The 12,144-nt window shown below is 59.2% G+C and overlaps 1 protein-coding gene across 1 annotated transcript; it reads right to left on the bottom strand.

The window, feature by feature from the left end:
* Positions 1 to 1,134: 1,134 nt before the first annotated feature.
* On the bottom strand, positions 1,135 to 3,635 carry LOC115338938 (C-type lectin domain family 4 member F-like). Its single transcript, XM_030008050.2, has 7 exons — positions 3,459 to 3,635; positions 3,199 to 3,315; positions 2,982 to 3,062; positions 2,592 to 2,648; positions 2,332 to 2,483; positions 1,608 to 1,720; positions 1,135 to 1,525 (listed from the first exon to the last, which is right to left on the bottom strand). Exons 1-7 carry the CDS (start codon positions 3,523 to 3,525, stop codon positions 1,369 to 1,371), a joined length of 744 nt encoding a protein of 247 aa, XP_029863910.1. The 5' UTR covers positions 3,526 to 3,635; the 3' UTR covers positions 1,135 to 1,368.
* Positions 3,636 to 12,144: the final 8,509 nt, after the last annotated feature.

Here is a 12,144-nt window from a genome sequence, read left to right as displayed (position 1 = left end):
TAGCCGTCCCCATAAAAATCCATCCGGAGCTGGGACGGCGCCCCGTTCCTGAACCGCTTCATCCGCACAGGACAGCGGGGTGGTGGCTCTGCGGGGCCATAAATGGACATTAAAAAAGAGGTGGTTCTCCCATGGGGGCTTCTGCAAACCTCTCACCCGCCAGCCCGAAGGACGGATGAGTGCTGGGCACCTCCATCCCCTCCACACGAGGGACCCCGGGTTGGGGTTTCCCCGTCTGGGTGCTACAGGGAAGGTGGGGGGTCCCCAGTGGGGAGCAGTGGCCAAGGGCAGCGCAGGTCCCCTCTGCTGTGGGACGGGATGGCCGGAGACAGGGGGTCCGTCACCTCGGGACGGGAGGGAACCCGGGGGGGGACAGGACAGCCAGGGTGGGTACAACCGGCCCTGGTGCATCGGGATCACCGGGGTGGAGGATTAAATAAATGGGTAGCGGGGCAGGACGTGGCCGTGTGCCCGGCACGGGGGGTTGGTTGTCCCCAAATGATGCCGCTCGGGGCCAGGGGACACGCGTGACGCCCTGGGAGGTGGCAGGAGCCGGCACCCCCCTGCCCAGCTCCGCAGGGCGCAGCGGTGAGCAGGATCCTGCCCCGGCAGTTTCTGGGTGCCGGAAAAGCCGGGAAGCCAGGAGACATCATGCCCGGTTCTCCTGCCACCGCTGGCATGCCGGTGTGCCAGGGATGTGCCTGACCCTGTGGAGGGGCTGCGGGCGGGGACAGACCCCAAAACGTTTCCCCCCATAACCACACCGGTAAAGCTGAAGTGCCCAGGGAGCGGTGCTGGGCATCGGCAGTGCCAGGCTTCAGCTCTGGTGGGTCTCTCTGTCCATGATACTGAGTGGGATCTGACCAGGCACACCGGTGGGCGCTGCAGGCGCGGAGGGGTCCCAGTACCCCCTCCCACCGCGCTCGCAGGGCAAGGGGATGGATCTGTCCCTCCCGCGGCACTCGTGGGACCCCCACAACGTAAGAGCTGTGGCACCGCGGTTGATGCCAGCAAAGGTCCCCAAGGTGAGCAGGGCAGAGGGGCTGGGGGGGGACCTCACCGCATGCTGGGGGCTGTAGGGGCAATGGAGTCAACCCCCCCTCGATGGGGAAGGCAAGAGGCAGCCGGAGGAGGTGCAGCAGGAGCAGTTTAATCAGAGCTGAGCAAAGTGGTCTCGGTGCGGCGGGGGCAGCACCGGGATGGCACCGGCATCAGCGTCGTGGCACGGGCGCTCGCCTGGGAGCTGCCCTGCTTCAGGGAGGAGCAGAGGTCCCTGGGGGGCTCATCCCGGCACACGTGCCATGGGGCTGGCAGCACGCCGGCAGCGTGGCCGGTGGTGGATCCGGCAGCGTAGCCGGCAGCGTGGCATCAGGGCCCGCTCAGGTCCCTCTTGCAGATCCAGGGGAAGCTGAAGTTGCAGTTATGGTCGTTCCAGAGACCGTTGCCCACGGGGTGGATCTGGGCACAGTTCTCCCGGCCCCAGGGCCCATAATCGGTGCTGTCCGGCTGCCCAGGTGCCCAGAAACTGCTGGGGCAGAGTGGGGTCAGCGGGGGGGGGGGGGTGCTGGGGCTGCTGGTCTTCCCCCCCCCACCACCCCCAAGCTCACCTCTGGGCCTGGGAATAGGCAGCCCCATCCACCCAGCGCCAGGAGCCCCCCGGGCCCGTGGCCGCCAGTCCGATCCAGAAAGATTTTCCCCTCGTCTCCTGCGCCAGGTAGTCCTGCAGGACAGGGCAGGGGTGCGGGCAGAGGGGGCATGGGCAGGCGGCACGGGCAGGGGGGCACGGGTAGGAGAGGGGGTGGGCAGGGGGGTGCATGTGCAGGAGGGGGTGCAGGCAGGAGGGAATGTGGGCAGGAGGAGGCACGGGCAGGAGGGAATGCGGGCAGGAGGATGCAGTGGCAGGAGGAGGCACAGGCAGGAGGCAATGCGGGCAGGAGGACGCAGTGGCAGGAGGAGGCACGGGCAGGAGGCAATGCGGGCAGGAGGACGCAGTGGCAGGAGGAGGCACGGGCAGGAGGCAATGCGGGCAGGAGGACGCAGGGGCAGGAGGAGGCACGGGCAGGAGGCAATGCGGGCAGGAGGATGCAGTGGCAGGAGGACGCAGTGGCGGGAGGACGCACGGGCAGGAGGAGGCACAGGCAGGAGGAGACACAGGCAGGAGGATGCACGGGCAGGATGGATTCTGGGCAGGAGAGATTGTGGGCAGGAGGAGGCACAGGCAGGAGGGAGTGTTGGCCAAAAAGGTGCACGGGCAGGAGGGAGCGCGGGAGCAGGCAGCGGCGGGGCAGGCAGGAGAAGGCGGCGATGGGTGCTGCAGCCCCGAGCACCCACCTGCTCCTCGGGGCTGGTGACGGAGGTGAGGTGGGAGCGCGTGGAGCGGCAGGCGGCCTCCGCGTCGCCCCAGGGCTTCTGCTCCCCCGAGAAGTAGTAGATCTTCCCCCGGTGGTACCGCCAGCCCAGGGACAGTCCCTGCAGCCACCGCCCTGGGGAGCGGGCAGCCGTGGGGACGGGGTGCCAGCTGCCGGGGCGAGGGCGGCCCAGGGATGGGTGTCATCCCAGACATGATTCCCCCCCCAGACCAGGGACATTACCGAGCTGCTCCTTCCGCCTCTGCGCCGCTGCCGGGCTCTCACTGGGGCTCCAAGGACCTGCCATGGGGTCAGGGAGAGGAGCCAGCAGTGGCCTGCCCACCACCCCAGGGAGGGGATGCGGGCAGGGGATGCGGGCAAGGGCTGGAGACAGGGGCTGGGGACAGGGGCTGCGGGCAGGGGCTGGGGACAGCGGCTGTGGGCAAGGGGCTGTGGTGGCAGGCAGGGGCTGGAGGGCAGGGGCTGCGGGCAGGGGGCTGCGGGCAGGGGCTGGGGACAGCGGCTGTGGGCAAGGGGCTGTGGTGGCAGGCAGGGGCTGGAGGGCAGGGGCTGCGGGCAGGGGGCTGCGGGCAGGGGCTGGGGTACTGAGGGCAGCCCCAGGGTCCCACTCACCATCGGGGTCAGGCAGCAGAGGGGCCCTGACTGCCGCCAGCTCTGCCCGTGCTGCCCACAGCTCCGCCTGGCCCTGCACGTCTGGGAAGGGAAGGGCAGCGGGTCAGTGCCCTGACAGGGCTGCCTGCGGGCTCCTGCCTGCTCCCGGCCCCTGCCTGCTCCCGGCCCCTGCCAGGCATCACCGCCGCACCCCCCCCCCGGCCCCGGCGGCACTTACGCAGGGTGATGAGGACTGCCAGGGCAGCCCCCAGCACCAGGACCACCCCCGTGCCCACGGCCAGGACGGTGCCCAGCGTCCTGCGGGATGCGGCCAGAGGGGACCCAAGCGCCGGCGCTGCGGGAGAGAAGCCGGAGGTGCCCTGAGCCGGGGCTGAGCCACCCCGGGGACCCCGGCGCTGCTGGCAGAGGGCTGGGGAAGGAAGGGGATCAGCCAGCTGCCTGCTCCTGCCCGCAGCATCCCAGCAAGGCTGGGTTTACCTCGAGCGGGGCTGGGTGGGTAGCGGATCTGCAGGCTCTCGTACAGGTCCGGTCCTGCCGCGGCCATCCCCGGTGACTGGCACGGCACGGGGAGCCGCTTCCTGACGAAGCCTTGGCGCACGCCGGCGAGGGCAACCCAAAGCGCCAGGAAAGGGAAACTGGCAGCCAGGCACCCGCAGCAGCTTGTGGGTGCCGGTTCCTGCCACTGGCCGGAGCGTCACACGTGTCGCCCCACCCCGAGTGGCATCGTCTGCTGACGAGTGGCACTCGACCCTGACCCTGTGGTTTTTGTCCCAAAGCACATCTCAATTGCAGTTTGTGTTTCCCACCCTCAGGCGCAGAAATGTTGGGGGAACCCCTGAATCCCGGGAGGGAACTGGCTCCCCGGTCCCGGTGAGCGGTGGCAGAGAAGGGGGGGATGCACCCAGCCCGGCGTGCCCGGCGTGGTGCCGGACTCCGAGCCATCGTCCTTATCTGCCAGGACGGCAGGCAGGCTTCAAAGAGGGCTGGCAGCACGCTGTTATCAACAAGGAGAAGGGCTGGTGGTGGTATTATTATTATCATCATATTCATATTCATATTCATCACCGTTACATTGGCGATGTGTGCGGGCAGTGCTCTGCCCGGCTGGGAAGCCACGCGGAGGGCATGGGGAGGGATGCCCAGGACAGGCGCTATCCTGGCAGGATCCGTGCCATGCGGGGAGTGGGGAGCTGCCGTCTGGCACCAGGGGAAGCCGCCTGTCACAGGACCGTGCTGCGGGCTGTGACGGGCACTTGCCGGCAGCCCCGTGCGGGCTGGAGATCCCCGCTGGCGGTGAACCCCAAAGCGGGGGTCTGTGCCTGCTGCCACAGGATCTGCTTGGGGACGCCCAGCTCCTCCCAGCACCGACCCTGGGCGCTGTGGCGGGACACCTGGCACCACCACCCATGGCACAGACCTCGCCGGTGCCGGCACCACACTCTCCCCAGGCCCCCAGCTGGCCATGCTCTGCTCTGGTAACACCAGGATGTGGTATTTCAGGACTTCTGGTTTTTGTTTTTTTTCCCCATTTTGTCCCAAACCACCATCGTGTTTGACACAGGCACTGGAAATATCTTCAAATGTGCAGAAACTGCTTTTCTGACAAATGGACAAATAGCTAAAAAGCCTGGAGGCACGTTTCCCCCCAGCCCCCCCTGCACCCCTCGGCATGGGCCAGTGGCCCTGCGGTGGGCAGACCTTCATCCTCCTCCTCCCCTGCTCTTCTCCTTCCCTGCTCCCCTCCCCAGGGCATGGACCCCCCCCATCTTGGCCACCACCAGCTGCAGTGACGGTGCTGTCCCCATCCCCAGCACCCCCTGAGCTCCAGCCGAGTTGCCGGCCGGCTCGGAGCCAGCTGCCAGCACCGAATTGGAGGCAGCCCTGGGTGCACTGGGACAGCGAGGGGCCACCACCAAGGGTCCCTGCAGGTCCACATAGCACTCCTCCAAGTTCTCCACCTCACCTGCAAGCCCTCCCCTTTTAGCTGCTCCATTTAACTTCCTTTTAACATGGGGGTTTTCTCCCCATTTAAGACTTTTTTCTCTAGTTAAGTGTTAGCATAATGGACATTTTTTTGTGGGGCTTTTGTGTTCAGAATTCTCTTGGTTTTGGCTGCAGGGTGGGCTCTACAGCAGAGCTGGGTTTTGCTGGTTATCTCTTGAGCCACATCATCGAATCAGAATCATAGAATAATTTAGGTTGGAAAAGACCTTCAAGATCATCAAGTCCAACCATCATCCATGCCCACTAAACCATGTTCTGGAGTACCTTGTCTACGTGCTTTTTGAGTACCTCCAGGGATGGTGACTCAACCACTTCCCTGGGCAGCCTGTTCCAATGTTTGACAGCCCTCTCAGTAAAAAAATTTTTCCTAATATCTAACCTAAATCTCCCTTGCCTCAACTTGAGGCCATTTCCTCTCGTCCTATCTCCGGCCACCTGACAGAAGAGACCAGCACCCACCTCACTACAACCCCCTTTCAGGTAGTTGTAGAGAGCGATGAGGTCTCCCCTCAGCCTCCTCTTTTCTAGACTGAACAGCCCCAGTTCCCTCAGCCGTTCCTCATAAGACTTGTGCTCCAGGCCCCTCACCAGCTTCGTTGCCCTTCTCTGGACACGTTCCCACACCTCAATGTCTTTCCTGTAGTGAGGGGCCCAAAACCGAACACAGGACTCGAGGTGCGGCCTCACCAGTGCCCAGTACAGGGGGATGATCACCTCACTGCTCCTGCCGGCCACACTGTTTCTGACACAAGCCAGGATGCCGTCGGCCTTCTTGGCCACCTGGGCACGCTGCTGGCTCACGTTCAGCCGGCTGTCGACCAGCACCCCCAGGTCTTTCTCTGCCGGGCAGCTTTCCAGCCCCTCTCCCCCAGGCCTGTAGCGCCGCACGGGGTTGCTGTGACCCAAGCGCAGGACCCGGCACTTGGCCTCGTTGAACCTCATACAATCGGCCTTGGCCCATCGATCCAGCCTGTCCAGATCCCTCTGTAGAGCCTGCCTGCCCTTGAGCAGATCGGCCCTGCCTCCCAGCTTGGTGTCGTCTGCTTTACTTGCTGAGGGTGCACTCGATCCCCTCACCCAAATCATCGATAAAGATATTAAACAGAACAGGGCCCAACACCGAGCCCTGGGGAACACCACTTGTGACCCGCCGCCAGCTGTATTTCACCCCATTCACCACAACCCTCTGGGCTCGGCCATCCAGCCAGTTTTTCACCCAGCGAAGAGTGCACTTATCCAGGCCACGAGACGCCAGTTTCTCAAGGAGTGTGCCATGAGAGACAGTGTCAAAGGCCTTGCTGAAGTCAAGGAAGACAACATCCACAGCCTTTCCCTCATCCACTAGGCGGGTCACCTGGTCATAGAAGGAGATCAGGTTGGTCAAGCAGGACCTGCCTTTCGTAAACCCATGCTGACTGGGCCTGATCCCCTTCTTATCCCGGACTTGCCATGTGAGTGCTCTCAAGACAAACCGTCCCATAATCTTCCCCGGTACTGAGGTCAGGCTGAGAGGCGTGTAGTTCCCCGGATCCTCCCTCCGACCCTTCTTATAAATGGGCGTCACGTTGGCAAGCCTCCAGTCCTCTGGGACCTCCCCTGTTGACCAGGATCGCTGATAGATGATAGAGAGTGGCTTGGCAAGGACCTCTGCCAGTTCCCTCAGTACTCTTGGATGGATCCCATCAGGTCCCATAGATTTGTGAGTGTCCAGATGGCGTAGTAGGTCCCTAACTATTTCCTCCTGGATGAAGGGGGGTATGTTCTGCTCTTCATCCTTACCTTCCAGCTCAAGGGGTGGAGTACCCTGGGGATAACTGGACTCACTATTAAAGACTGAGGCAAAGAAGGCATTAAGTACCTCGGCCTTTTCCTCTTCACTGGTTGCTACGTTCCCTTCTGTATCCATTAAAGGAAAGATATCCTCCTTGGGATTCTTTTTACTGTGAACATATTTGTAAAAACATCTTTTGTTGTCCCTTACGATAGTGGCCAGATTTAGTTCTAGCTGAGCTTTTGCCTTTCTCATTTTCTCTCTGTATGATCTGACAAGATCCCTGTACCCCTCCCACGTTGCCCGCCCTTTCCTCCAGAGATGATAAACTCTCCTTTTTTTCTTGATTCCTAGCAAAAGCTCCCCGTTCAGCCAGGCCGGTCGTTTTCCTCGGCGGTTCGACTCGCGGCACATGGGAGTAGCCTGGTCCTGAGCCATTAAGATTTCCTTCTCAAAGAATGTCCATCCCTCCTGGACCCCTTTGTCCTTCAGGACTGTCTCCCAAGGGACTCTCTCAACCAGTGCCTCGAAGAGGCCAAAGTTAGCCCTCCGGAAGTCCATAGTGGTGGTTTTGCTGACCCCCTTCCTTGCCTCACCAAGAATTGAAAATTCTGTCATTTCGTGGTCACTAAGCCCCAGACGGCCTCCGACCATCCCACCTCCCACCAGTCCTTCCCTGTTCGTAAACAACAGAGCTAGCAAGGCTCCTCCCCTGGTTGGCTCACCCATCAGCTGTGTCAGGAAGTTATCTTCCACACACCCCAGGAACCTCCTAGGTTGTTTACTCACTGCTGTGTTGTATTTCCAGCAGATGTCTGGAAAGTTAAAGTCCCCCACGAGGACAAGGGCACACGATTCTGAGACTACTGCCAGCCGCTTGTAGAACGATTCATCCGTCTCTTCAACCTGGTCGGGCGGTCTACAACAGACTCCCAGCACAATACCTGTCTTATCGGCTTTCCCTCTCATCCTCACCCATAAGCGCTCCACCTTGCCATCAGAATCGTGTAGCTCTGTACAGTCAAAACATTCCCTAACATAGAGAGCCACCCCACCACCTCTTCTACCTTGTCTATCCCTTCTGAAGAGCTTGTAGCCATCCATTGCAGCACTCCAGTCACGGGAGTCATCCCACCATGTTTCCCTGATGGCAACTAAGTCATATCTATCCTGCTGCACGATGGCTTCCCGCTCCTCCTGTTTATTGCCCATGCTGCGTGCGTTGGCATAGATCCATTTGAGCTGGGTTATCGAATCCACCCCTAACATGGGCATGCTGCCCCCAGGCTCATCTCTGGCGCACCTAGTTTTATCCCTTACCCCCTTCAAACCTAGTTTAAAGCCCTCTCTATGAGCCCTGCCATCTCATGAGCGAGGATTCTCTTACCCCTTTGAGATAGCTGGACACCATCTGTCGCTTGCAAGCCCGGTGCTGTGTAAACCTCCCCACGATCAAAAACCCCAAAATTCCAGCGATGGCACCAGCCTCTGAGCCACGTATTAACCAGGTGTGTTTTCCTGTTCCTTTCAGTCTATTTCCCTGCCACCGAAGGGATTGAGGAAGACACTACCTGTGCTCCCGATCTTTCTACTAATCATCCCAGTGCCCCGAAATCCCTTTTGATTGCCTTTGGATTCCTCTCTGCAATCTCATCACTGCCAACCTGCACACATCTACATGTCCAGCCCCAGAAGGGAGAGGAACAGCAGGGCTGAGCGCGGTTGAAGGGCTCCGCAGAGCCCAGACCCCCATCCCTGGCAATCCCCGGTTTCCTCCTGCTTGTGCTGAGGCTCGTTGTCCAGGAACGGCGGAGCAGGACTCACGGATAGCCGTGTTTCCTGGCTGAGGACATGGCACGGAGAGAGGTCCCATGTGGGACCTCGAGCATCATTTCTGCATCGAACCTGGTTTCACATTGGTGAGTCTCTGGAGGAATGACTGAATTCTCCTGTTACTGTGATTGTATTTGCTGCCCTGGCAGAGACCTGCGACCTCTTGGGTTTTCCTTAGCATTTTGTAGATGCTGTCAGCATCCTTCTCCGCTCACTGGTGCTGTACCTCCACTCTGCCTTTCTCAGTTGGGCTTCCCATCCACAAAGGTTCTCTGCTTAGATTGAACATTAGGAAAAGGCTCTTCACTGAGAGGGTGGTCGGACACTGGAACAGGCTCCCCTGGGAAGTGGTCACGGCACCAAACCAGTCAGCGTTCAAGGAGCATCTGGAGGACGCTCTGAGTCATATGGTTTAGTTTTTACGTAGTCCTGTGAGGAGCAGGGAGTTGGACTCGATGATCCTGATGGGTCCCTTCCAACTCACGATATTCTATGATTCTACATATTGGCATAATAATAACATTTAATTTATTGGGCTGCGCTTTGCTTTTCTGTCAACACAACTCCATCATTCCTACATAATGTGGATATGGACTATAATGCCTGGAGTCTTTTGTTTCCTACCTGAATTTTTATAAAGTTTTCCAGGGGTACAGCACCACCAAATCCATGAGCAGCATCGGACAGAGGCGCTCGCCCATTTGGAGCTGCCAGGACTTTGAGGTGTGAGAGGATGCTGCCGGGGTTTTCAGCATTGTGAAACGGGGTGAGTCAGGGCTGATGTTCCCCAACATCCGTCAACAAGAGGATGGACGATGCTGGAGGAAGACAAAACAGCCGAGGAGGAGGAAGGAAGCTGGCTTGGCTGTGAGTCGCACAAGCGATGAATCATAGAGTCATAGAATATCTCGAGTCGGAAGGGACCCATCTGGAACATCAAGTTCATCGCACTGCAAGGAGCAGGGAGTTGGAGTCGATGATCCTGATGGGTCCCTTCCAACTCGAGATATTCTATGATCGACTACCTAAAACTAAACCAGATGACTAAGAGCATCATCCAGATGCTCCTCGAAATCTGTCAGGCTTGGTGTCGTGACTACTTCCCTGGGGAGCCTGTTCAACTCTAACAGTTTGATGTCCTTCTTCTATTGAGGTGCTCCAAACTGCACCCAGTACTTGAGGTGGGGCCGCACCACTGTGGTGTAGAGTGGGACAATCACCCCCTTAATGGGCTAGCCATGCTGTGCTGGATGCACCCCAGGACCCAGTTGGCCCTTTGGGCTGTCAGGGCACACTGTTGACTCCTATTCAACTTGCCATGAACCCAAACCCCCAGATCTCTTTCTGCGGGGCTGCTCTCCAGCCTCGCGTCCCCCAGTTTGTATGTATAACCAGGATTGCCCTGTCCCAGGTGGAGAATCTCACAATTCCTCTTGATAAATCATTTAGATCATTTAGAAAAACATTAAAGAGATCCGGCCCTAAAATTGAGCCCTGGGGAAGCCCACTGGTGACTGGCCGCCAGCCTGATGTCACCCCATTTACTATAACCCTTTGGGCCTGACCCATCAGCCAGTTGCTCACCCAACTGTTACGGATGCACGACTAACCAAATCCAACAGGTGTTAAAACTCAGATTTATTCTTCAGCGAAAGTTAGTTAGAAGTCCGGTAACATGTTGTAAAGCCACCGGCTCAATGATGTAAAGAGAATTAATACTACACGGCCGACTTAAGAATCCCCAAGATTGAAAGCGATGGCTCAAAACGCGCGTATCGCTCCCCTAAAAGCTGAGGGCTCTCTCCCTCGAGGAGTTACCTCGGGCGATTGCCCCGGCCCGAGGGGGAGTCCCCGACTGCAGACCCACAGGTACAGCAGGAGCCGGCGCCGGCGCACACTGTGACACACAGGGTGACCCACTGCTCCCTCGGGGAGGGCACCACTGCCCGGAGGGCATGGGCATGGGCTGGGACATGGAGATGGGCTGGGACATGGAGGTGGCCTGGGGACATGGAGATGGACTGGGACGTGGAGATGGACTGGGACATGCAGACAGGGGTCAGACCCAGCACAGGAGCCGGCAGGCTGGGGCATCTCCAGCCCTGGAGACACGTGCTGGTCCTGCACAGGCGCACCCACGGGACACACACCCCCCCCCCTCCCATCAGACGCGGACGCCCAGCCACGGGACACGACGGCGGGGGACACGCAGCCGGCGCACAGGGAGACACACAGCCAGAACACACACAGCCCATGCCAGCATTCCAGCTTTATTGGTGGAGCCAGGGCCTCCGTAGTCCGGCAGCATGGAGTCAGGGGTGGCCGGGCTCCTCGGGACACTGGCTCCGCAGACGCCCAGTGCTGGGGTCTGCTCAGCAGCGTCGCCTGCGTGGCTGAAACCCACCACTGCACCCTGTACCGGTGGCAGCGTGCTGCAGGTCTGCGTCGCCTCATTCCGAACCGGCAGCGAAGGCGGCTGCGGACGCAATGCGTGGTGTGGAGTGTCCCGAGAAGACAGTCCTCCTTGGAGCAACAGGTCTGCAGTCGGGGCCTCTCCCCTTGGGTCGGGACGCCGCCCCAGGTAGCTCCCCGAGGTTGAGAAGCCCTCAGCTTTCAGGTGAGCGATACGCGCATCTGGAGTCATCGTTTTCAATCTGAAGAATAAGTACTTAAGCCGGCTGCGTAGTACCGATTCCCCTTACATCATTGAACCTGTGGTTCACAAATGTCACCAGAGTTGTATCTAACTTTTTACTGAAGAATAAGTCTGAGTTTTAACACCCGTTGGGTTTGGTTGTGAGAGCCTCCGTAACATTTTAAATTGGCGTAGTCGGCAGGATGGTGTTAATAGAGGAATTGTTGCGGAGGCAGGGCTGTAGCCCTTTTCCCCCAGAGGTGGAACGGGCAAAGGAGAAGTGGTCCAACCCAGCAGTGGTCGTGGCGAGAGTAGAACAATGCCGCGGAAGTAGTCGAGACGGCAAAGGTAAAGGCATTCTGTGTGCCCTCCTAGGCGCCTGCTTGATTCAAGCGCAAAACTGAAAGAGTGATTCTGACAGACTGGCAAAGGATAATTCTAAAAAGCCAGGGGAAATAGATTCTGTTTGCGTCTGTTGGAAGGAAGGACTGAAATTACGCTAGCGCAAGCAAAAAAGCCCCCCAGCGTTACGCAAATCCACAAGGTAATCACGGGTACGGACCCTGAGGATTGGGACGGGGACATCTGGGGAGACTCTGATGAAAACAGCTCCGAAGAGGTAGAGGAATTGGAGGAAAGGGACGTGCGACCCCGTATTAAAACAGAAAGGCACACGGGTCCGCACGGTGGGAACCCCCGAACTGTTACCAAAAAAGCCGGTCAAAGAAACTCTCTAAGACTCGTTTTTGGAGTTTTAGAAAGCAGGCATCCTTTATTGCAGCGCTGGGTGCACGGGGCATCGCTCCACCTATTGTGCACACCGTTACCTACAACAAGCAGAAATGTATATTATTCCAGTCATACATATTCCTATTATCATGTACATAGTGTCCACCCTTTGGTCAATCTGTATGGAAGGG

Source organism: Aquila chrysaetos, chromosome 1 (genome assembly GCF_900496995.4).
Source record: "Aquila chrysaetos chrysaetos chromosome 1, bAquChr1.4, whole genome shotgun sequence".
Classification (NCBI taxonomy): Eukaryota; Metazoa; Chordata; class Aves; order Accipitriformes; family Accipitridae; genus Aquila; species Aquila chrysaetos.
The sequence above is the reverse complement of the archived record's forward strand: the minus strand, read 5'-3'. Positions and strand labels throughout refer to the sequence as shown.